The sequence below is a fragment of the Uranotaenia lowii genome, unplaced genomic scaffold (genome assembly GCF_029784155.1).
Source record: "Uranotaenia lowii strain MFRU-FL unplaced genomic scaffold, ASM2978415v1 HiC_scaffold_324, whole genome shotgun sequence".
NCBI lineage: Eukaryota > Metazoa > Arthropoda > Insecta > Diptera > Culicidae > Uranotaenia > Uranotaenia lowii.
Genome location: NW_026598228.1, coordinates 13,401 through 39,823, shown reverse-complemented (window position 1 = coordinate 39,823; position 26,423 = coordinate 13,401). Strand labels below are relative to the sequence as shown.

The window sequence follows — 26,423 nt, the reverse complement described above, 5'->3', positions numbered from 1 at the left end:
TTCTTCTACGCAAAGCGAAAAATTAAAAATCATATTGTGACCTTTACGCAACGCTCAGGACTGATACATATCAGTTGTGATCCTAGAAGGTTGAAATACATCAAGGAAGGCAATCACCATCGAGACGTTCGTTGCTGATAGTCTGCGTCCTTCTTTACCATATCATGTTTTGCGGGAATGTTTCAAATACAGAAGCGTCGTTGTCATGCATGATTGTTTATATTATTTGGTTGAAGAAGGAAAAATTTACTGCTTCGATTTTTTTGCTCTGAATGCAGTAACACATGGCTGATCGAAAATGATTGATTTTCGGAAGATTGGTATGCTGGTTACCCTTGGTAAGCTACTGGAGAAGATAATCACCCTTATTCTGCGCCGCGCATGAGGTGATGTCCAGTCGAGTCGAGTCGGAGTCACGTGAGTCTTGTCACCTTATTACCGAAGCCGATGTGACAGTGGTTCATGCCCAGCTGAGTGGCTGAATGAGCGCCGAACTGTCAAACTCGTGTAATTGTGTTTTTTATTCCGTTTCATCGAGCAGTGAAAAAATAGTGGCGGAAATAAATACGGTTCCGTTTTTCAAAACGGATTGATTCCTGTCTCCTGACAAACATACTGCGAATTAACGCGATCAGGCTGCTAATATCCATCTCTCCTATCCCCAGAACACGAAGTAAGATTGGATACAGCAAAACATCCGGTAGAACGTTGCGATTTGATCAGTGTGTTCTTTTTTGCATAATTTTATTTAAAAACTAACCCAATCATTTTGTTCGCGTTTGTACCAGACTATTTATTTCGAATATTTTTAGGTTTCATAATCATTCCAATTGTACAATACAGCTCAAAACTAATAATGAGCTCATTTGCTTTCTGGAGCAGCGACGACGAGGACGATAATAGTCATGCTGATCGCAGTTTGGTTCGCCTGGATCGACGAAGGCTACGCGATAGGTCAAATCCTTTCGATTTGCCTCACGAAAAGTAGGTTTTTTCTTACTCTAAGTCATACTATACACTCTAATATATTCTTTGATTTAGGTTTGTAAAATACTATCGAGTATCGAAAGAACTTTTTAATTATATTTTTAAGATTATCGAAAAAAATATCAAAATATATACAAGATCCTCATCGATTTCACCCTTAATGAAACTCTCGGTAACGTTAAGATTTCTAGCCGAAGGTTCCTATCAAAAAGGTGTTGGCAATGATATTTTTTCAGGAATGGCACAATCATCGGTGTCAAAATCAATATCAAGTATTATAGACATTCAAGAAACTGAAATCTGTCCGAAGGTTATACAGTTTCCAATTCGAGAAGCTGGAAAAGACGCGATAAAGCTCGGATTCTACCAGAAAACAGGTATGCTGATAGAATAGCGATTGAAAAGCATTATATAAATATGTATTACTTGAAGGCCTCAGAGTCAAAGGGTTATACATGCAAAAATTAATGATTTGGTGTTGATAACTCTAAACGATTATTTGTTTTAGAACTATTATATACTAGCTTATTTTACCCGGCCTTGCTCGGGTTCACAAAAAATATAAATCAAAATGAGTCGTTTGATTTTTCGAAATGTTGGAAGCTTTATATTCATCATTTTGAAAAATTTGGGTCATGTTTGGCCACGTGTGTTTTGTAAGTCTTTTGAAAGATTTTATTGAGATTATTCACTGTGTTTATCGATTTAATTTTTTTTTTTTTGAAGAAGCATATAGTTTTGAGGATTATCAATAGCATTTCAAAATAATTTTCTTTCCCTTTCCCTATCACGAAAAACTTTTTTTTAACCCACCTTTTTTCTAAGTAGCTCGAATAGATTTGGCCTTTAAATTTTTTAAATGCAAATGATAAAATAATTTTTTATCTTCCCCATCCTCCATTTGATGAAAATCTCTTTTGGAGATTATCCCACTTTTCAAGATGGATGATCTACTTGTACAATGGTATATTTAAGTTTTATTCACTTAAAAATTTCCAGAAAACACTTCCAAACCTTGTTGAACTATGTTTAAGACTCATTTTGCATGTTTTTAATTGTATGTGTGCTTTTTTCGCTTTTTAATTGAACACTGTTTTATGATTAGTTTTTCTTAAATATAGAAGGTTTTACTAAAAGTTTCTTGAAGTTATCAAAAAAAAAATCATCTCTAAACCGAAATTACCATTTAAATGTTATGGAAATGGTCTTATTTGAGTTCTATTTAAATTTTTTTTTATCCTCGGACACAATCATTCTATTAATTATTTTGAAGAGTAATCAATGTTAAAATTCTTTGATATCATTTGTTTGAACTCGCATTACCAAACGATTTTTTTCCAAATTGGATGGTAGAATTGAACACATTGATGGCCAAAAATAAATCAAAAGTTAAAATTGGTCAATGAAATAGAATTGTATAATGCTTAAAACCTCAGATTTAATCATCTAATAAAATTTCTACTCCCCCGTTTAAATTTCCCGGCGGCTATCAAAGCATTGAAATTGCAGCTTTTAACGTATAACTCTGAATCTTATTAATTTTTCTTTCTTTATAAGGAATCCTAAAAATATGAAAATGGTTGGTTTTTAAAAGCTGGGATCTTTAGTTTTTCAGCCTCCAGTCCAAATAGTTATTCACTGTTCACTTTTCAGTTCACTGTGTATCCTTGTAGACCCTCAAAGGCCCCGGGCGGCGGTAGGGAACACTTGAAAACCACTGAAATTCTAGTCAATATATTCCTAAAAGGGTAATTGTATTTTTCAATCCTTAATTAAGGCTCATTATTGCAATCAAATACCTCGTACCAGTACCACGTGCTTTGAACAGTAGAAGGAAAAAAAACCCGCCAAAAACTTCGGTATGAATTTTTAGATCGCTAGCAGGCTTTGATTTGCTATCCAGTACACGTGAGCTCTGGATGATCGTTTCTGATGCCCAGCCCATGGTGATGGTGAAAACAACCCCGCCAAAGGAAACGAAAAACGGTTGGCAATATGGGTGCCATGACTTTTGATTCGTGTGAATAAAAACGAAAGTTGTATGGGAGGGTCCCTTTTCTTAGGTGGGAGGGGCTCAGAACTATTACTAAAACCTTACCCTGGTTCAACTACATCTCTGTACCAAATTTCAGGCTGATCGGTTAAGCGGTGTGGATTTGTATAAGGTGCATACAAACAAACAAACATATATAGTCCAACTCATCTTTATATATTAGATAATATATAATAAAAAGGCTTCATTTAATATCAATCTATGATCAATATAATATAAATATTCAATCAGTACTTAAATTATATAAACATTAAACAGGATTTCCTGGTGTAATAGGATGTGTGGATGGCACACACATCAAAATCATTCCACCTCCTGTGGATGCTCAACATCTTTATTATAACAGAAAGGGTATCACAGTTTGAACGTCATGGTGGTGTGCGACGATAAGCTGCGAATCCGTAACGTCGATGCAAACAATCAGGGAGCAAACCATGATTCGTTTATCTGGGGAAACAGTGGTCTGAAAATGTTTTTGTCTGACAAGTATGACAATGGAGAACGGAATACTTGGCTTCTAGGTAGTATTGCTTGTTTGAAATATAGTAATGTATTTGTATGAATTAGTGCAGTAGTTTTACTTCTAATTAGCTAAACAAATCAATTTGATTAAAACGCGAATGATGGATATAAATAATAACTTAAATATTTTATAGGAGATGCAGGTTACCCGTTGAGTCCTTACTTACTGACACCTTTTCGTTCGACTATCCGAAGTCCAATGTGTATAAGAGAAGCAAAGTTCAACGAAGTACATTCTAGAACAAGGATGACGGTAGAACGATCAATCGGAGTTCTAAAGAACGTATTTCGTTGCCTCTTAGGTGCACGTCAACTGCACTATAAACCGGAAAAAGCTGCGAAGATTGTAAACGTTTGCTGCGCTCTTCACAATCTCAGAATTGATTTTAATGTGCCATTGGACGAATCGGATTCGCTACCCTTACCAACAGATGCGTACGATAATTATGTAACGTATGACGAAAGGAATATTGAAAGAACGGCCGTGGAGACACGCCTTATCGTAATGAACTCAATAGTATAAATAAAAGAGATGAAGTACTCCACATTTCAAATTTAACTTTATTGTAACTTCAACATTGTAACTTCAACAACATTGTAACTTCAACATGTAACATGTTGACGGTAGATATCTTATTTCAGACTATTGAAGCAGTTGTCATTTGAAACTTTTCATCTGGAGAGATTTTAACCTACAGTTTATAATTTTAAAACATTTTTAAATTTCACACGTTTCATGACTCTTATCTCATGTCTTATTGGTAATGTCTCAAGTCATTTATTTCTTAGTTTTTGTGATATTCTTACATATAGAATAAAATTTAGTCTTATAAGATTCTTCCTGCTTGGAGAAGCTATAACTTTCTCTTTTTGTATTCCATGACTTCAATTTTATGTTGAAGTTCTTCTTTTTTAAGATTTAGTTTTTCTTGCATGTACTGTTGTTTTGATTTTACATGCGACTTTTTAAGTTTGTAGAGTTTTCTTGAGTATCGCGCTATTTCTTCTGTTTTTTCTGTGATTTTTCTTAAATATTCTGTCTGTTCTTTTAACATGTCTTGCTTTGTATCGTTCGACCTGGGACGCTTTTTCGATTGGCATGGGTCAGCAATACCAACCACAGTTTGTTCTGTTAACACGATGTTTTCCGAATTTTCTAGTTCGAATTCGATCGATTGGTCACCAGCAGACTCCAACGGTAACCCTACTGTGGAAGGTCCATGCAGGAGGGAACTCTGGGAGAGACCAAACACAGAACCTATGAGCAAAGGGTTAAATTTAGATTTGTTTTTATGCTACGACCGGATGTTTTTCATTAAATATTTTTGGCTTTTTCGGTCTTTTTAGTATATCAAACAACTTTGTTTTGAAATACCCGACGTTTCGACCAGTTTTGGTGGTCTTTTTCAAGGGAATTATCAGTCTGTTGTTCTTGTCACTGACAAGAACAACAGACTGATAATTCCCTTGAAAAAGACCACCAAAACTGGTCGAAACGTCGGGTATTTCAAAACAAAGTTGTTTGATATACTAAAAAGACCGAAAAAGCCAAAAATATTTAGTTAAATTTAGATGTTGTTTGTTTATTTGTTCGATAAAATTTCAACTTACCAGAACAGTTCACCATTCGGTCCAGACTTAGGAGTTTAGAGACTGTCTCTTCGTTTGAAGATAGAAAAACCACAATCCTCCACCGGTCGAATTGGCTTCACGTTTATTGTGAGCTAACTTCGTTTTTACCTTTTGTTTGTAGTCGCTTCAAACCTGTAAATTTTTTTGCAAATAAGAATCATTATTATTTTAGTTCATATTTCAATAAAAAATTAACCTTTTGCCACTCTCCGACTGATCGAGTTGGTGGACCAAGACTGTTCAACTCCTTAGCCAAATTGGTCCAAATATCGGTGAACCGTTCGCGATTCATGTAGGTTGCTTCGCAAAATTTAACACCTTTGGCAACTGCTGGATTTGCCTCCATATGGGCCACAAGAACGTCAAACTGTTTACAGTTTGTAAACCGGATTCTGGAAAAAACGTAAGTTTGAAATGATGGTGCTTTACTAGCAAAACGCCTAATCAACTCCCAGATTTACTAGGTACAAAGCCGTGCAGATCTGTTGTACCAGTTGTAATTTCAGCTTACTCACTATAATTCAATAAAATTAGTTTGCTTACCTTATCACGTCCATTTTATTGCCTTATAAAACCGGATGTTCTATAAGTTTTTTGTTGTGTCGTATCGCGAAAACGAATTTACTATTCTCGTCTGTAAATGTCACTACAAGCATCGATTCGTCACTCACGGTGACTACAAGATTAGGATAAGAACTCAAAAAGTTCATTCTAAAAGACGTTTCTCACCTAAAGCGACTACTGGAATCTGGTGACTATGGTAATACGACTAACATCACCTCACGCGCGGCGCAGAATAAGGGGGAATATAAAACAGACTTATTATCCACACAGAAGGCGAAAGGGGACTGTCGGACAAACAGTTCGTTTTTCGGTAAGATAGATCTACGGTGGACGTCATCCGAATGGTGACAGAGTCCGCGAAGCGCGCATATAAAAGAAGCGGACAAGTGTTCGTCACTGCGTCATTCTGACGATGGACGTTAAGAATGCCTTCAACAATGCCAGCTGGAAAGCGATTGCCAAAGTGCTTCACAGGGTACTAGTTCCCAATAGAAACAAGCAGGATAATAGGAAGCTTCTTCGAAAAATCGAGTCCTGACGTACGAAACCGAAACTGGGCTACGGTCTACTGCCCAAACAGCGGGTGTTCTACAGGGTTCCATACTCGGACCTGTGCTTTGGAATGCCATGTATAATGAGTTGTTAACGCTGAAACTATCAGCAGGCGTGTAGATAGTCGGATTTGCTGACGATATCGTGCTCATGATAACCGACGAAACAATCGAGGAGGTAAAAGACCTTGCAGCGGTGTCTGTAGAAAGGATTGGCATCTGAATAGAGGGAGTTAAGCTTCAGATAGCTCTCCATAAAACCGAAGTTCTGCTCGTGACCAATAAAAGAGTTGTGCCGCACATGAAGATTACTGTAGGAGGGCACACGACATCTTCGAAACAGCAGCTGAAATACCTTGGAGCAATGGTCGACAATCGCTTAAGTTTTGGTGCGCATGTCAAATACTGTTGTGAAAGTGCATCGAAAGTCATAGATCAATTGGCCTGGATTATGCCGAACTGCCATGGTCCAATGAGTAGCGAGTCCTTGCGAGCGTAGCACTGTCGAAACTACGATACGGAGGAGCGGCCTGGAGCTCCGACAAAGAGGTAGAGCGCAGCAGATCCAAATTACAGAACACACATCGGCAGATAGCCATGCGAGTTTCCTGTGCGTACAGGACCATATCAGCAGATGCAGCTTTTGTCAACGCGGACATGATTCCCATCGACATAACTCTGGCGGGAGATATGGAGTGTTACGAAGCAAGAGCTGATAGAGGAGTGCGTAAAATTCAACGAGCAGCGTCAATGCTCGAGTGGCAGGAGCAATGGGACGCATCGAATTACGCAAGATGGACGCATAGGCTAATCCCGCGACTTTTAGACTGGGTAAATCGGAAGAAGTAACTACTTCTACCTGACGCAGTTCCTTTCGGGTGCTTTAAGCAATACTTTCATCGGTTCAAGCTTATCATAGTTTATTATTAGCCGGAATGTGTAGATACGGAGGAATCGGCAGAACATGCTATCTTTGTCTGCTTCATGTTCATTTCAAGGCATCAACAACTTCAAAATTTGAACGCTGAAAACATTGTGAGTGAAATGTGTTGCGACGAACAGTCATGGCGTTCTACAGTCGATGAAATCTCGCAAATCATGCGCGATCTGATAAGAATCAGGAAAGATATCCTTAACCTGAACTATAGTTTATAACTGACAGGCTCACGTACTCCTAACAATAAACATTAAACATTAAACATTAAAAAAAAAAAGATGATGAACGGAGAGAGCGAGATAGTCAACCAAATATGTCAAGCTAATTGAAGGTCTTGCTGCCGTAATCTGGCAATCTGACGTATGCGCCAGCGAAGAAATTTTTCAGTACGGCGCTTTTTGCAAAATCCTTTTTTTATTGAGCCTCCGAGCAAATTTCTATAACCAAATCTGTACACTATGAGTTTAAACGATGACAAAACATGGCCAAATACATAATTTGTGGAAAAAGGTTTATTAACGGAAGTTATGTTACCAACGTCATTTTGTTGTGGAAACAGCTATTATTTTTCACTGTTTCCAAGACCAAATGACGTACATCCATCGTAGCATGCGACAAACCATTTCCAGATATTTTCTTTCACAATCAGTCAAATATTCGCGGCTCGCGGAGCTGTATCTGAACCAAAAAAAAGGGGTTTACAGCTGAGTACGGTAGCATGAGCGAGAGTAAGCCTGAGGATAATTCGGTAATAGAACAGGTGCCTGGACTAACGAAGGGTATTCTTCAATAGGTTATTCAACTTTCGCAAATGGAACGTTTCAAAGACGTCATATTTTCCAAGAGAATCGATGCTGTGTTTGTTTGTTGCAAAAAGAAAGTCCGCACTAAAACGCGTCATTCATTATGCAAAAAATATGAAACACAAGGACTTAATTAAGACCCAAACCCACCTCCTTCCGCCCTTCCCAACCTCCTCGCGAATAGGCAAAGCCATTTACACCTTTTGAAATTAACAATCATTTTACAAGTATAATGGTATAAAGGTTTTGTCCCTCATTTCTATTAGTCCTGAAGCTGCCACTAGTAATTTTAATTCGTAGAATTAAAGAATTAGACAAAGACAGTCTTTTATTATGGTTCTCACACTCACTGTTTTTTGAGACGTAATCAAGGCGTAATCAGACATATTTTTTATTAAACTTACGTCACTTTGAGTAGAAATGGCGCATACGTCATTTTGTTTTCATAATGTTATGTTGGTATTTTTTAACATTTCTGAACATATTTTTATGTAATTAGGTCGAGTTTGGTATCTTCTATCGTTCAAATGCAAAAAACACAAATCGGTAATGTTGGCGCATACGTCAGTTTGCCAGATTACGGCAGCTTGGGCCTCGTATGACACCACAATTCAAAAGCAACGCGACCTTAGGGCGCGGTATAATCCTAATCTGGACTCATACGTGTGGTGGGACTTTAAAGGTCTCGCGTACTCAGCTACGATCTTTCCTTCAGCAAAAGGAAGCGGAGATACCATTCAGGGTGATCGTTACGGGATTCTAGCTTGGTAGTTTCTCTCAATCGGCCATGCCTTGGTGGTTAGAAATCCAGCGGGCGTGGTTGCTGTGACGGGCGTGAGTCACTATGAAAGCGTTACCTAACCGGCACACGTTACGGGGTCTTCCGTACCAGTCTGAAGTTGGCGATAGAGGAAAAGGAGAAGGAGTAAAAAGGAGAAATAAGATAATGGAGAACGATGATCAAGGAGAAGGACCAAAATTGAGAAAAAGGAAAAAGTAAAGGGTAAGATGTATAAGTGCATGAGCACAGCCTAGCCCTTGTTGTACTAGTATCATGGGGTGAAACCAAGGGGCACATCTGGCACACGAAGCCCAAGGTGGTTTTAGTAGGACGAACCCACTCACGGCAGCAAACACCCGGCTATTATGGTTTGAAGTCAATTTTCCATCTTGTAAAAAAAGGACTCCAAGAGTTTTCAGTTGGCACAAACCAATGTTCCGAAAATCAATCATTTTCGATCAGCCATGCTTTACTGCAATCAGAGCCAAAAAATCGAAGCAGTCAATTTTTCCTCTCTAACCAAATCATGTAAACAATCATGCATGACAACGACGCTGTTGTATTTGATACATTCCCGCAAAACATGATGTGGTAAAGAAGGACGCAGACTCTCAGCAACGAACGTCTCGACGATGATTGCCTCCCTTGATGGTTTTCAACCTTCTAGGATCACAACTGATATGTTTCAGATCTGGGAGATGTGTAAAGTTTACTATATGATTTTTAATTTATCGCTTTGCGTAGAAGGACAAAATCATTACTAGGTAACCGCAATGAACTGTCCAGAACCTGCTACGGCTTTTTGAAACATGTGGTCCTATTATTTCTTCAGATTTTTCCTTTTGAAACATTCATAATCGTCTATCAATACCGAATATTATCAAAAATGATGCGAGGATATACGTTCGGGGTTGATTGAGGGAGCGACTTTAAAAATGTATCATCAAGTATGTCGATCACCGTTGACTTGCCACGTGACGAATAGCAACGGTAGCCCCCGATGGAGCATGGTATATTTTTATGTATCTAGTTAGTGTTGATGCTCGACAAATATTCAATGGATACTTTTACCACGTGCGTATCACAGCACTCGGAGGTATAAGTATTCTAGCTTGAAACGAATCCTGATTGCTTTTCTTGAGCGATTTTCCGAACATTGGACAAACAAAACCAAGATGATCCTGATATCAAACCTGGTCTTAACATCTAGTGTTCAGCAGAAGCTGAACAGTGTATTATTCTGATATTTTTGTGTATTGCTATAGTTTCTTCAAAAACTTCAATTATTTTTCCAAAACTCTCTTATTAACCAGATTTCTGTATCAATTGTAATTTTTTAGATAAAAACGTTTAAACAATTTTTGCCTGAAAAGTTTGGCTCTGTTCGGATATTAGTCTAAAAATTTTTTGGGGAAACTAAGTATACTAATTAGCTTTACTAGCTAAGATCTTAATACCCACAAAGATTCATTCAATTCTGAGAGCGTCTTGAAAACTTTGAATCGATTTTGCGTGAAATCCGTCAATGTCCTTTAATGTTGTTCAAATGTTAAATCAAAAAATTTTGAAACAACAATGTTGTATTAAAGATGCAGGCTAATCTTAATCCGATTGATCTCAATTAGGATAAGATAAAAATATTCTACTCATCGAAAAAAAAATGCTTTCAGACTGTTTCAAACTTGACTGTAAAAAGTTCTCGCTTTCTAAATTTGTTTAAATAGACAACTGTGCGTAGAAAAAAACAGTAATAAGCTATATTTCATTCTTTACAACCAAAAGAACTAAATATTTAAAACACGTTTTTCTCAAGAAAGCTTAAATTAGTTAAACGGTAACAGGTATTGCCATAGTTTTGTTAATATGAGCCCTTAAACACACACCAATTTTTCTTGGAAAGCACCTTTAAAGAAACTCTGAATTCTCATCATCTGATGGCCCGTTTTGGTGAATAAAACTGGTATTTATTTTAAATTAAATTCGATTTTTATTCTGAGTTCCAGGCAGGCTTGTCATTCATAGGTGAATTATCGTCTTCCTATATCTAATTTAATAATGTGCAAGTGCATAAAGGATGAAAACTCATTAAAACTTCTGACTGTTTGTTTCACTTTTACCTAACCTCCGCTGGTGATCCCTCTCTGCAAATAAACAATCCATTGCATCACATAACAAAACGATTGCATCGTGTGCGGCTTGACGTCGTCATGGATATCTCATCTAGAACCCGGCGTAAAGGCAAAATTTTGCAACATGTTCTAACCGGTAGGTTTAGCAACTCCGGTATAAAACAACCAGAGCAAACTAACTAAAAGTCCAGCAGGATTCGCTGTGAAAAGCCCACCGAGTGAGGCAGGGGCATAAAACCGCGTGCCCGATCGAGAAGCCCGCGTTAATAAAAACCGGAGCATGAATTATTGCCGACGCGTGCCGAGAGTAATTTAATCATTTTCATTAGTCCACCCCTGGCGGATTGTTGAAATGAACCCTGCAGGAAGGATGCTGCAAGGGAAAAAACCGAAGGCTGACGAAGCGAGGAAAGTTAAAACCTATGAAACCCAGAAGTTGAACTGAGCAACTACTCACAGGACTCACAACAGCCAGTAATAGGTCCTGCGATGACGACGACGTGTGGCCCCAGTTATGAATGGTTGGTGTAGGAAATGGATCATTTTTTTCCTGCTCTCTGGTCTGTTTTGCTTTGTGTTTTTCCATACCAGAGATCCTGAGGGAAAGTTTTATTGAATTTTTACAGCTCTATTAGTTGGTTACGACAAAAGGGAAATGCGAATTACGAGTGCGTAAATATGCAAGTGGACAATGTCGAGTGGATTGTATCAAATCAAAAGGCAGCCAGAAGCCCACAGAACGGCGGAAACCACTCGCAACCGTGTGAGGGCGTTGTGTACTGACTCTCTGGAGTGATGATTTATGTCAGGAAGTTGCACACAATGCGAATGGAGTAACATTTCCGTCTTTTTACTGTTATTGTAAGCTGAAATAAAACTTTTAGGTATCTGTTTGAATATTCTAAAAGGTATACCTAAATATTATAATAATAATAATTTTCAAACGAGATTTTAATAAAAAAAAGTCATTGAACGGAAGCTTTTATCGAGCTACTTGCAAATAGATTTCACACCAACATCATTTCTCCACAAGCGAGCGCAAGCTCAGTAGATTTGATCTGTTAAAGTTATTCTTGCTCTACAACCGCAAAAACACGTATTTTTATGTTTGAATGGCATACTACAATCAAAGTTTCACATTCATTAAACGAAATGAAAAAGAATCTATCAACACTAAACATACCGATACTTTGTAAATATATACCATAATATACCTATTTATACCGTCAGCGGTCAAATGACGACAAACACTATTTCCGCTAAAACTTTCTTGTTTCTCAACCGATTTCTACATACACTTTTGGAAAGCTCGTGATGTGACTGAAATACGACTTTAAGACAAAATTGAGCTACAATTATTTTTGTCAAAGTTATTTAATTGCAAATAGAAATAGCCCTGGATATTGTGTATCAAAGTATAGGTATTTGAACTGTGAATCAAATCAGTAAACATTCGTTATCAAAAAGAATTTTCAGATATTTGACATCGCATTGATAATGTCCTTGATTGAAGGATATGTTTAAAGTAACTTTCAAGTTGTTGGAACTGAAAGAAAATTTTAACACGTTTGGCGCATTTAGAACCATATCTTTTGAATTTCGTCAAATTTTTGGCTTTGTTTAATCATAAACCTACTTAATTTTAATTAAAGTTAACGTATCTTTGCAGTATCTATTTCTTAGGATCCAATTGGATTGTTGCAATTTGAGTAAAGAGTGTGGCGTTTTCCAGGTTGTATTTAGTCAAAATCGTCAGGACATTTACGTCCCACCCACTACCGGTGGTGGAGTAGTTGGATCAGTATCATATGAGCCATAGATGTGAATATGGATTCGAGGAATTTTCCCGTCTTGTCCCCCTCACGAAAAAGCGTTTCCGAGCAAGGTAAATTTTACCATCCACTTTCAGCCTTGGTTCCTGAGCTGCTCCGCTAGATTTTGTGGAAGGAAATCAAAGTTACGAAAATTATGTACTCAAAAAAAAAAAAAAGGAATTGGCATGCAAGCATTCTTCCACTGCAATTTGAGTTAATCGAACTGGATCTTATTTATGCTGATCCTGTCCAGGAACCGTATCCCGATTTTGATTCCATTTCAAAACTTAACCCCTAACATCAAAAACCGACTCTGATCCAAATTCACTGTTCTCTGCTCCTAAATTTAGATCTTTAGACTTAGTATGCTGATGTAGTATGCTGATCCCAGTTTTTGATCTTGGACCAGAATCCTGATACTGGATTTTGCTCCTGAAATTCATTCCTGATTCTTATCCCCGATGAATCTTGAATCTTGATCCCATGATCAATCGTAAACATTGATTTGAACTGTAGAGGAGAATGGGGATACTTGATCCCCTTTTCTCATTTTCATTATATCTTTTTGGGAAATCTTAGCAACTCGCCGTATTTTGCATTTTCTGACGGCGTGTAACTTCAAGGTTGTATGCAGAAAAATTTAGAACGATACATGAACTCATAGATGAACTACAAGCATTTTTGTGAGACGAAATTTTATTTGATATTTTTTAAGTTAAAGGATACTTGATCCTTTATTAGATGAGACTTGATCCTTAATTCAGGATGCCCTGATCCTGAGCAAAAATCTAGCAAAAACCAAAGTCAACAGACCTTTTAGACTATTTTTTGCCATATTAGTACCCATTTTACAGTTTGTAAATATCAGACATAGTGCATTTTTAAAGCGTGTCTACTACCCTTGAATTATTGCATACTTCAAGGCGCAATGTTCTAGTTTTTAGATAAATATAGTATTTAAAGTCTATTTAAACAGATATTTACAGGATAAACATAAGTTATTGGACAAATATTATTAATTTCATGATGACCAATGATAACGATCCATTCAGAAGAAAAATATATTTTTTTCGGACTCTAAAGATCAATTAAACCCATTACACATACATTTTGGAAATTTTTTCTTAATTGAGAAGTTACTATTGCTTTGAAAATATGGCATTATTAAATTCATATTATACTCTAACGATTGATATTTTGGAACCAGTATTTAAATTATAATATTCCATGTGGGAAACATTTTAAAGTGATCAAAGACTGGAAGATCTTCCAGTCACTTTTTGTTAGATTTTTCAAAAACAGTTAAATAACTCAGATAATAAATTTTTGAAAATTTGTTGAGATAACATTATTGTTGTTTTGTTCTATTTAGCACATTTTTCTAGAACATTTGATCTTTGTAAGACATTCGAGTTAAGAGATATAGAAAAGGAATCAAGTATCTTCATTCTCCCCTACTCCTGGATCTGGATCTTGGTACAAATTTTTGATGAATCTGATTCTAATCCTGATCCTGATCCTGGATTCAAGATCGTTGATGACTTGATCGTGGTCCAAACCCCAGATTCTGATACTAAACCCATATTTTGATCCAAATTTCAGATTTTGAAGATTTCGATCCTTAAATTGGAATTTGAAACCTGATAACGAATTTTAATTTTGACAGTGAACGATGAGTTCCGGGCAATTTTGTATAAAAACCTGACAAAACAGGGGATTTGATTTCAATATTTACGACCAAAAATCTGGCCAATATCCAGGCAAATTTTGTCAAAACCCAGATTGTTGTTAGATTTGCCAAATAAAGTGAAAAAACAACAAATTTTCAATGAAATCTGGGCAACCGGGCAGATTTCGCATTAAATGTTCTCATATTTTGCATCAAATATGCGGGCAAACCCGGATAAAACCGGGTAATCTGGTCACCTCACCTAATCTGGTCCCGGATGCTGATCACGAAACCTAACTTAGAAAGCTGATCTTGGATCCTAAAACGTATGAACAACGTAACTAATCTTCAAGGAAAGTTTCCGTCGAAAACGCATAGACGTGTGCATTCAGATAGTTGTCCGTACTAGATTATTATTGCCTGATAAATAGAAGAATATTGCCTTCAGAAACCATGAACAAATAAATTTGGATGGCACATTTGACTCTGAAATTCAAAAGAGGTTGAAACGAATAAACTATGCTCAACCCAGGAGAAAAGAAATAAAAACCAGCTTTTTTCATTATCATCATCATCATTCATCAAACTCTGAATTTGAACATTTACTAAGAACCTGGGCTTGTGATATAGCTCAGTTGGCAAGTCTGTTGTCTCGAACACAGTTGTACCGGATAAGTTTATCAATAACGATCCGCCAACTGTAACGTTGATAAAGTCGCGAATGCCATAAAGATGGTAAAACGACTATAATCGAAACAAAAAAAAATTACTAAGAACCCATTTATCAATTTGTTTCCGGATATAAATGTTTCGAGATTCAAGAGTGAGGCCTATTATTTTTTCTTTTTGATAACAAAAAATGTTAGCTAGCCTTTCAAAGTCATGACTCGACAATCGAACTTGACAGTCGGTAGGGATTTGACCATATTTAAAATTTACTCATGTGAAAGTTACTTATAAATTCTGCAGAAACGTCATCATGACCAATTTTTTAAACCTCGATAAAATCATTATGCTTTAAAATTTTGGTCAACAAAGCTTTTATAAAGCTATTATAATATTGCGTCATTTTTCGCCTTTCGATTTTGCAGCCAATTTCAATTGCTGTCAATTCAATTCTTAGGAGCTTTATGGCCAGATAAATGGCTACTTAGATTTATAATGATTTTATTATGCCACATAAAAAGCTTGAATTTGACGTTTCTCTCGCAAGCCAGCAAATTAAACAGGGTGATATTCAACAATGTTTATGAGTCGGGGCGGTTAAACATATCGCCGACTCATTAACATAGATGAAACCCTCAAAAATGTTAGCACATATTAGAAACCTAATAACATCATTTCCTCAACTCTAATCGAAATGCAGTCTTTGGATGAAATATTTGTCAAAATTTAGGCTTTAAAAAAACCTTATTAAAAAAAATCGACTGAAGGGAACTGAAGTTGTTGGTGAAAAACTTATTTTTCTATTTCTTCGTAGCAAAATGTCTCAAAGTCTTAAACAAACTTAAGGCTTGTTCTGGCCAAAATTTGGCATGAGATCTTAAAGTAGGCATAGGAGTAATTTTAGCCATCAGTGCATTACATTTTTTAAATTTTTCAATATTTTATGCAATGTTGTCGTGAACCCGCATCTCGATTATCATTCGAACGCGCACTCCTCATCAAATATCAAATCAGTTCGCACGAGATCAACTAGTTTTAAATTAAAAAAAAAACAGTACAAAAATTTTGAAAATAGTCTTCAAAGCTGATGTAATTTTAAACATTTTTTCAGCTGCAGATTCTCAAATTTCGAAACAGTTTATTCACGGATTTTCAAAGATGGCCGGCTTTTGTACTTCTAATCTATTAGCTATTTCTAAGATTTTCCAACAACTAAATTCAACTTTGCTTTGGATTTTGAGTGTATAAACGTAAGATTTTCGAAATAAAATTATATTTACTAGAATTTACATATTAGCATAAAACCGCATCGAAAATTTCTAACAACAAATTCACGGTGAATTTTTCGATTCAAAATTTTAATGAATATTTATCAGTTATTATCATTTCTTGCAAGTACATTTGCAGTACAGAATAGGTGGAATAAAGAAAAACATATCCTATTCCCATTAAGCGCAAATTTCTCGCATTAATTACAAAGATATATCGCTTTTACTTCAAGTTTTACACTATTTGTAAGGAATTTTATAAACATGCATGTGTGATATATATTAAGCCTATTTGACTATTTGCCCGGTAGCGTGTATAAGCAGGACCTATGCCTTGGGGCGCATGAGTGCAAGTGAGTGTTTGTCTCTAAGTCAACGGTCATTGACTTGCTGAAGGTAAGTCTTGTGTCGCATAGCCGTATGTTGGGTGATTCCATGTAATTAGTAGAGCCTCATATTGGCGACCGTGGCAGGTTTACAAATTAAAATACAAAAGAAATTTTCCTTCGAAGGAATCACCCAACATGCAGCAGGTAGTTTGATTCTTGCAAGAATTTAGAAAGCACAGTGTTAGTGCTCCATTGTTTTTTTTTCCATCGTGTTACGAGGAATACAAAATGGCGGATCGAAGAGGTAGCGAAGAAGGACGAACAGTTTCGAAAGTGAATTTTGTTTTTCATAGCTCTGGTGGAGCACAAAACAGAAAAAACAAGCTCGGGACGAGCATGCAAGTGTATTTGGGACTTGACTGGTAAAATGGCTTGGGACAAGCTCGAATAGTGGAAGTAGTCGTATAACTCGGGACGAGCACAAATAGTGAGAACTATCTCGGGACGAGCACGAATAGTGAGAACTATCTCGGGACGAGCACAAATAGTGAGAACTAGCTCAGGACGAGCACGGATAGTAAATATCAGCTTGGGACTAGCGTGGCTAGCGAACATTAGCTCGGGATGAGCACGGATATGATAGCTTGGGACGAGCGCATCTAATAGAAATTCTAAATACTAGGGACAAATTGTTAGTAACTTTCTTCAAAGTTCAGGACGAGAATAAATTAACAGTAAAAGAGTGGTTCAAAAGCTGCGGACGAGTTTAAGTTGATAAATTTTGTGAAAAAAGAAAGAACAAGCAGAGCGAATAAACTTCTAAGCGCCCAGAAAGAACAACCAAAACTCCATCATATCTGAATGATTATGTTCATCTAGCAGAAAAAGATTTTTTGTAAAATGCCAACGTTTAGAAAAACTAGTAATAAAGTAATTCATTTCTTCATTCATGTAAAAAAAAATAAAATAAAAAAATCTTTTATTTCATGGGAGAAGGGGGAAGATGTGTGATATATATTAGGCCTATTTGACTATTTGCCCGGTAGCGTGTATAAACAGGAGCTATGCCTTGGGGTGCATGAGTGCAAGTGAGTGTTTGTCTCTAAGTCAACGGTCATTGTACAGTCAACCTTGCTGAAGGTAAGTCTTGTATCGCTTAGCCGTATGTTGGGTGATTCCATGTAATTAGTAGAGCCTCATAATGCAATTTATGGATGGATTCAAGAATACTTCAATTAATTAAATGTCTTCATAATAAAAAGCATTCCAGATTTTTAATTCAGGGCAATTTTCGGGTATTATTGAATTTTAAAAACGGTCTATATATAATACATTTTTCGCTCATCAAAGAAATTTGCCTAAGTTAGAATTTTCGCATTTTTTACCCCTATTCTAAAAATCAACTTTGAAAAAAAACACTATTAAAACAAGCTACTGTAGTTGCTGAAATAATGAGATTCTCTTTAAATTTCCCTCAACAGTTTCTGTCTTCGATTTGGAATCCGATTAAGTGTAAGCTGTTATAATTGATTTACCATTTGTTTTATGCTTTTGATTTGGATCCTGGATCCTGAATTCAGCATATCATTTTCGAGTTGATTTTTTTTAAATTATTTCCATCATTAAAATTTTGTCATAGTTGAATTGGGAATTTCTCTAAGTCATTCTATAAACGTGAATATTTCAATGGTTCAAAGGTAATCTTCTTCCCGGTTTTACTATATGAAATCAATTCATTGAGAAGAAGAAATGGAAATAAAATAAACATTGGAAATAATTATTATGAAGAGATTAACCACCGTAATTTTTGTTTGTTACTTTGATTTATCGGCCTAGCGGTGAAAAGTGATGTCCTTTTTAGTAGGGACATCTAAAGATTATGAAATTTTTATATAGATGGATAGAAGGTTAGAGGAAATGAAAGATGGTGAAAATGAGCGGGTAGAATTTTGTCTAGAAGCATTACCATCACATACCAAATTTTTGTTCCTCACGAGCCTACTACTATGAAGTGGTAGATACAGATAGAGTTGCATCTACCACCACACATTAGTAGGCTTAGCGTGGTCCGCCCCACAAGCGAGAACTTGTAGTGCGGACGTGTTCGTCGTGTGTTCGTCCGCACTACAAGTGCGGACGCTAAGCCTACTAATGTGTGGTGGTAGATGCAACTCTATCTGTATCTACCACTTCATAGTAGTAGGCTCGTGAGGAACAAAAATTTGGTATGTGATGGTAATGCTTCTAGACAAAATTCTACCCGCTCATTTTCACCATCTTTCATTTCCTCTAACCTTCTATCCATCTATATAAAAATTTCATAATCTTTAGATGTCCCTACTAAAAAGGACATCACTTTTCACCGCTAGGCCGATAAATCAAAGTAACATTGGAAATAATTATAAGAAATTTTACAATTCTTGCTTTGGCTTTGATTGTTACATTGATTCTCAAATTAAAAATCAAAATTTCATCTGTAATTTGTTTCTCAAATCTTGATTTGATATTGATGTGAGGAACTTGTTGCGTGGCAACAAATGCTCCCGAAGCTTATTGGCAATATCGTTAGTAATTTTAGTGAAACTCTTTGAAGATCTAGATTTACTCAGTGTAAGCGACGCTTCTTGACCTAAGATCAAGAGGGCGTCCTTAAAGCGCAATGGCTAACTAAGGGATGGTCGACTACGACCACCAAAAAAATGCTTAAACTACTCGCGCGTCTTTTTTGCATTGTCTGGGCATTGGGTTTGAGGAAAACCTCAGAAGAAGGGCGGTGGGAAAAGTTTTCCTGAAAGCTGGCAAGACATGAGCCAGCTCTCTATTCCTGGAACCTTGTTTTGAGACGGATGTTGTTAAAGAGTCGTAGTTAGTTGGAGTTGTAACCGAAGTAGAAAATCGCCGTGGTTCGAATTGTCGCCGTAGTACATTGCGAGTCGAAGATCGTTAGCCTTCGTAAAAGTATCGGAAGTCGACGGAAGTGTGGTGGCTCAAAACTAGCCCCCAGTCCGACTGAAGAGGCAATCCGACGGCCTATGTTTGGACACCCGGAAGACGTAGATGGCAATTCGTTGGTAAGTCGTTGTACTTTATTGATTCTCTTGAGATCTTTGGGATTGAAATGCGCTTGCATTGATTTTCAAAGAGCCGACCTATATTCCCAACGATATTGCCAGTTTGCTTCTTCCCTCATTGGAGCGCGAAAACAAATTGTCCCCCCCTGGGGTAAGAGTCCGGGCAAAGTATCTTGGCTGCTAGCACATCTGCAATCGCAGATGGCGCAAAAGTGCTGGTAGTAATACTCGCGACTATTGAGTTAAAAAGGGTAAAAATATCCACTACGTAACAATGGCGCCCAATAAATCGGCTTAATTTTGATCTAGTTTGATTGCAATTTTGATCCAGTTTAGTTGAAATCTTTTACGTTCGATTTTAAATTATTCTCATATATCAGAGTTGATTCAATCTTCTTATTAATTTTACTGCACTTTGAACTGGTTTAACCATAATAAATTGAGTATTACTTTTTCGGAGAGAAAATATTTTCAACACCATCAATTTTATAGCACGTGAGTTAGCGCATATTATTTGGCGCACATCACATCAGTTTCATAAGAACCGCCGTGGAATCATTTTACTCGCTCGGAGTACGAACTTAGTTTAAGAAAAAAATATAAGTTAAGTTAGTTGAATAACGATAGTTTAAGTTCGAATCTCCGTCGGAACAAATTTTCGTCGGAACAAATTTTCATTGGTTCCTGTGCAAAACCGAAAAACGAGAAAAATCTCGTCGCTAATAATCTCGTCAGCGAGTTTTTGCATGCAGTTTGGGAGTTGAGAAGAAGTTCCTGTATACGGTGAAATAGACCACAAAAAGGTCTTCTTGTTATGAAATATCTATTTTTCTAGTGTTGTTTGTAAATTTAGTTTTCCTTGGTAAAAATAGTGAGTTTCCATGAAAAAAATCAGAATAGTGCGTTAAATTCTACCAACCGATAAAAATTTGGTATTCGATACAAAGCTGAGCCATTTTAAGTGGTGTGGTTGTGGGTTGGGGATTTATTGTTAAAAATAAGAATATAAAAAAAAAGTGTTTGCGGAGAAGATACGAAGAATTCTTGTTTAAGCGGTTTTTTTTGCAGTAAACGGATCAGTTACGACCCTCTTGCATTCTTCAGAAAAATCGTGGTTGGGAGGAATATAATTGTGCCATTGGTGGTCTCCTTTCTTAAATAGAATAGTTGGAGTTAAAATAAAGGATAGTGCAATAAATTCGTCACAGCAAGGAAAAGGCCCAAGCTGGGTGCATTGTTTTTGGAGTAGCAAAGCGTAATTGGGCTACGCTCGAACTGCCCAAATCATTTCCACTTCTTCACACTGAAGGTAAGATAGTTTTTTTTGGTTTATTTTGTTTTCTAGTATCACCGCTCTGTTCATAAGTTGATTGGATTTTTTTTTTCTCTTCTTCGTGAGTTCTTATTCATCTTGATTGATTTTGATACTGGCCTTTTATTAGTTGCTATAGTTTGCGACATGGATGTGAAATTTCTATCCGACGAGCAAATCCACTACGAGTGCTCGATTCGGAAGATAACCAATACCTTGAGTAGGGAGCTGAGGGAGAGGATTCTAGATGACACACTCCATAAAGAACACTGTGGGGAAATAGAATCTCCAATACTCGATCCATTTGTGGATGTTAAAGAGGAGATCGATAAAATGACCCAGTATATCGATATTCTCTATCCAAAACTTGAAGAGGCCATGGTCACTAAAAGCTTCGATAATGTTTCTCCGTTTTTCTCCCAGTTTGTTCACCTAGCCGACAGAGCGAAAAGAATTGCTACTAATGATTCCGCCTTCAAAACATCTCGGGAAATTTTACTCTTGCAGGCTCGTACTATTTTGGAAGATATCACAAAACAATTCCCCTCCGCGATCGGTGATTTAACTCAAAAATCGTTGCTTAAATCCGGTATGGCTAAGCCAAAACAAATAACATTTCGAGAACCCGAATTGAACCAAACGATAAACGATCTCGAAGATCGAATTTCGAAACTATCCGTGCAATATTCTAACACGACGGGCGTTTTTGATAACATACGACTCGACTCGGATGAAGAACTCCCCCCCCCTACGAAAATCCTCCGACGCCGCGTGTTCGAACGGGTGCTATACCTAAACCAACTAGGAATCTCGGTGGAGAACCTTTCCATGCGCGACAAAATTCGACAACTTACGTAGCTGATCCATCTTACCCGCCGGAGAGGCATTACAATTTACCTAGGAACGTTGATCATCAAAACCACCCTGATAACACTGTAATATTTGATAGGATTTCTCGATTACAAGCAACGTTGCAATCTTTAGAGAACGTGGTAATGAGTAGACAACAGCGTATTGATTATTTAGCTGCTCAAGACACCCCTCCTTCTTCTTCCCTCGGTCGTTGTAAGTCCAAACCTATTCATCAGTGGAATATTCAATTCAGTAGTGATGGGGGACTTAGTGCGAATGATTTTTTAGATACGGTAACTTTATACAAAAGGGCAGCCCAAGTGTCCGATGGTGAGATGTTGTCGTCGGTAGTTTACTTGTTGACTGGAACTGCAAAACGGTGGTACCGTGAAAAATATTTGTCGTTCGTTTCCTGGGACGATTTTCAAAGAAAACTTCGCGATCAGTTTTTACCGCAGCATTACGATGAGCTTTTGATGGAAGAGATTGAAGCTCGGCTTCAAGGGGAGGAAGAATCATTTACCTCATATTTTTCTGCTATGAATATTTTATTTAGGTGGATAAGGTTTCCGTTGTCAGATCGGCAGAAGCTATTTTACTTAAGGAAAAATTTGAATTCTTTCTATATGGAGAAAGTGATGTTACAGGACCCATCATCAACGGATGAGCTGACGCAAATCTGTAAAAAAATTGAGTCTGCTAAGTTTCTCCTGGACCGTAGGCGTTATGTTAGACGATTACCGTATGCATGCATGCTGGAGCCATCACTCTCCACTCCGGCGCGTTCTAGAGCTGTTCACTCGATGCAAACATCTTATGCTGCTGGGGAGGAGGTTGGGACGAATCAAAATTTTACCATTTTACCTGGGGTTGATGAGAATAGGTTGGAAGAGGAAGTAGAAAATTCAGGGCAGCAGGAGGAAGCGGTAGGCGTGGCCTTGGTGGAATCTGGTCAGCCGAGACCGCGTGCGAAATGCTGGAATTGTTCCTCGGAAGATCATTTTTTTTATTCGTGCCCACGTCCTCGGGGGGAAATTATGTGTTATAAGTGCGGTTATAAAGGAGTTATCTCTCGAAACTGTCCAAATCGTGAATGTCACTCGGGAAAAGAATCAGCGAGACCGAGGAATTAGAAGAGGCCTCGAGTTTCGCAATTGATGCTCAAACTCTTCCGGGTAACTTCGAAAATCATTTTTCATTTAGCTTAGAATCTTTGGTTACTTATGTGGTAAACGATAATCGGCCTCATTTACGTGTTAGTGTGCTAGGTCGATCATTTGTTGGATTGCTTGATTCCGGAGCAATGTGCACAATAATTGGTTTAGATGGTATTAAAAGACTTGAAAGTTTATCTCTAGTCAAGCACCCCGTAGAACAGTCCGTTGTTACGGCTGATGGAACGAAGCATCTTGCTGGAGAATACGTTAATGTTCCATTCGAAGTTAAAGGGAAAACGTGCGTTATTCCTACTCTTATTCTTCCCTCAATAAAGAAGCAGTTGATACTTGGTAGTGATTTTTGGAAAGCTTTTGGCATAATCCCTCAATTTGGTAGTTTACTGGACCGAGTTCAAAATTGCGATTCTCTGTGTACAGAAGTGGAACCTACTTGTGCAAACGAGTTAACTAATAGTCAGCGGGAAATGTTGTCGGGTGTTGTTGCTAATTTTCGATATACTACGGAAAAGGAGCTTGGGAGAACTAGTATAATGGAGCACGAGATTGATACAGGAAATGCCAAACCCCTTAAACAGCGTTACTATCCCGTTTCTAAATTCCGATTAGAACAAATTTACCGGGAACTCGATCGCATGTTGTCTTTAGATGTTGTAGAACCCTCTGCCAGTTCGTGGAATAATCCTCTAGTATGCGTTGCCAAGAAAAATGGAAAGGTTCGGTTATGTTTAGACTCTCGAAAGCTGAACGACGTTACAAGAAAGGATGCGTACCCCCTCCCATACATAGATGACATTTTAAGTAAAATCGAAGGTACAGCGTTTCTTTCTACTATAGATTTGAGCGACAGTTTTTGGCAGGTTCCGTTAAAAGATTCGGATAAGTGTAAAACTGCTTTTACAATTCCGGGACGTGGTTTATATCAGTTCAAGGTTATGCCGTTTGGGTTGACTAATGCTCCCGCTACCTTAAGTCGGTTGATTCAGAGAGTATTAGGCGTCGATCTGCAACCGAAGGTTTGGAACTTTTTGGACGATGTTCTGATAGCGACTTCAACATTCGAAGAGCACATTGAGATGATTAAAATAGTGGCAGAAAGGCTTTCCAAGGCCGGGATTACAATAAATAAGGAAAAATCTTTTTTCTGTGTTCCGTCTGTTCGTTATTTGGGGTACATCCTGGACAAAGAGGGCATCCACACCGATCCTCAAAAAGTCTCAGCTATCGTAAACTATCCGGTTCCCAAATCATGTACGGAAGTTAGGAGATTTTTGGGAATGGCTGGTTATTATCGGCGATTTGTTCCAAATTATTCCAAAATTGCTGCAGCTTTAACTGACGTGACGAAAAAGGGAGATGGTTTTAAAATGACGGATGCTGCATTAGTATCCTTTTCGGTTCTAAAATCTGCTCTTGTTTCCGCTGCAATTCTATCTGTTCCTGATTATTCCAAACCTTTTCGGATCGAGTGTGATGCCAGTGGAGGCGCGATTGGAGCAGTTCTGTGCCAGGGCGAGGGTATGGAAGAAAAAGTGATCGCTTTTATGTCACAAAAGTTAACTGGATCGCAGAAAAAGTATCATGTTTCAGAGAAGGAATGTTTGGCTGTTGTTAAGGCAATAGAACAGTTTCGTCACTACATAGAAGGTTCGCATTTTGTGGTTGTTACGGATCATCAAGCATTAACATGTCTGAACAAAGTTAAAGATCCTTATGGTCGTTTAGCGCGTTGGGCACTCAAGTTAGGCTCGTTCGATTTTGAAGTGGTTTATAAAAAAGGATCGTCAAATGTTGTACCTGATGCACTATCGAGAATACCGGAAACGACAATCTCTTCATTAGAATTTCTGCCGTCAGATAGTTGGTACATTAAAATGAAACAAAACGTTGAAAGTTGTCCGAAAGATCATCCCAAGTTTAGAGTTCATGATTGTAGGTTGCAGTTTCGAAATAGAATAAAAACACCGGATGATTCGTTGGAGTGGAAAAACGTCGTTCCGGAATCCTGTCGTTTAAAAATTCTTGGTAAATATCACGATAGTCCAAGTGGTTGTCATTTTGGCATAAGTAAGACATCGAAAAGAATTGGACAGTTTTTCTTTTGGCCAGGAATGTATAACGACGTTCGAAAATATATTTCTAAGTGTGAGGTGTGTAAGCGGTCGAAGTCTACTAATCGTTGTGAAGTGGCCCCCATGGGAGCTCAGAAACCCGCCGACTATCCTTTTCAAGTGATCTCGTTGGACTTCGTAACACATTTCCCTAGATCGAAAGATGGTAATTGTGTTCTTCTAGTGGCTACGGATTGGTTTTCTAAGTTGGTCGTTGCGAAACCATATAGAGCTGCAAACGCAAAGGTCCTGGTACAATTTTTTCGCGAGGAAATCAAGTGTCGTTTTGGCATTCCAGAAATTGTCGTAACGGACAATGGAAAGCAATTCATTTCCCAAAACTTTACCAAACTTTTATCCGACCTTAACATTAAACACTGGAAAAATTCGTTCTACCACCCTAAAGCGAATCCTACCGAAAGGACCAATCGTATTATAGGGACTACAATTAGGTGTTACTTGGGTACAGATCAAAGGGAGTGGGATTTGCTTATACCGGAGATTGTGTGTGCGATAAATACATCAGTCCATGAAAGTACGAAATTCACCCCCTTTTATCTCAACTATGGCAGGGAAATGAGATCCGAAGATTGTACCCGTTCGTCGTCTGATGAAAAAGACCGTGAAAGAGCCCTTGAAAAGCTTTCTAAGATGCGAGAAGTAGTGAAAGAAAATATCCGCAAAGCGTACGAAACTTCAAAATCCCGATATGATTTACGGACGCGTGTGATAAATTATAGTGTTGGTGAAATCGTGTGGCGTAAGAATTTTGCATTATCAGATGCGTCGAAGAATTATTGTGCAAAGTTGGGTCCGCTTTATATTAAGTGCAAAGTTGTTAGAAAAATGGGATCCAATACATATTTGTTGGAAGATGTAGACACGGGGAAAACAGGTGCGTATAGCACGGAAGCTATGAAGAAAAACTAGTTTCTAAGAAATTTGTTCGAGTGTTCCGTGAGTTGATTTATATTTGTTATTTTCAAACATTATTTTCATTTTTATTTTATTTTTCTTAAGTGTTTAGTAGAATATTTCGGAGGATAATCCATGAATTCCTGCCTACACCACAAATTGTTACTTTCATGCTGTTTTTGTTAAGGTGAGCGCACAAGTCGTCACTGGAAAGTAAAATTGGTGCGCGAAGCTGAGTCGGCGCTTGTTTAAGTGTCGTTCTAGCTAGACAGTTTCAGGTTG

At 37.6% G+C, this 26,423-nt stretch overlaps 1 protein-coding gene across 1 annotated transcript; it reads left to right on the top strand.

Annotated features, from left to right (window-relative positions):
- The first annotated feature begins 856 nt into the window (after window positions 1-856).
- On the top strand, window positions 857-4,085 carry LOC129759934 (putative nuclease HARBI1). The gene is given in 5 exon segments (XM_055757509.1): window positions 857-984; window positions 1,042-1,364; window positions 3,299-3,391; window positions 3,394-3,561; window positions 3,697-4,085. Coding segments are annotated over 5 exon segments (1,101 nt in total).
- The last annotated feature ends 22,338 nt before the right edge of the window (window positions 4,086-26,423 follow it).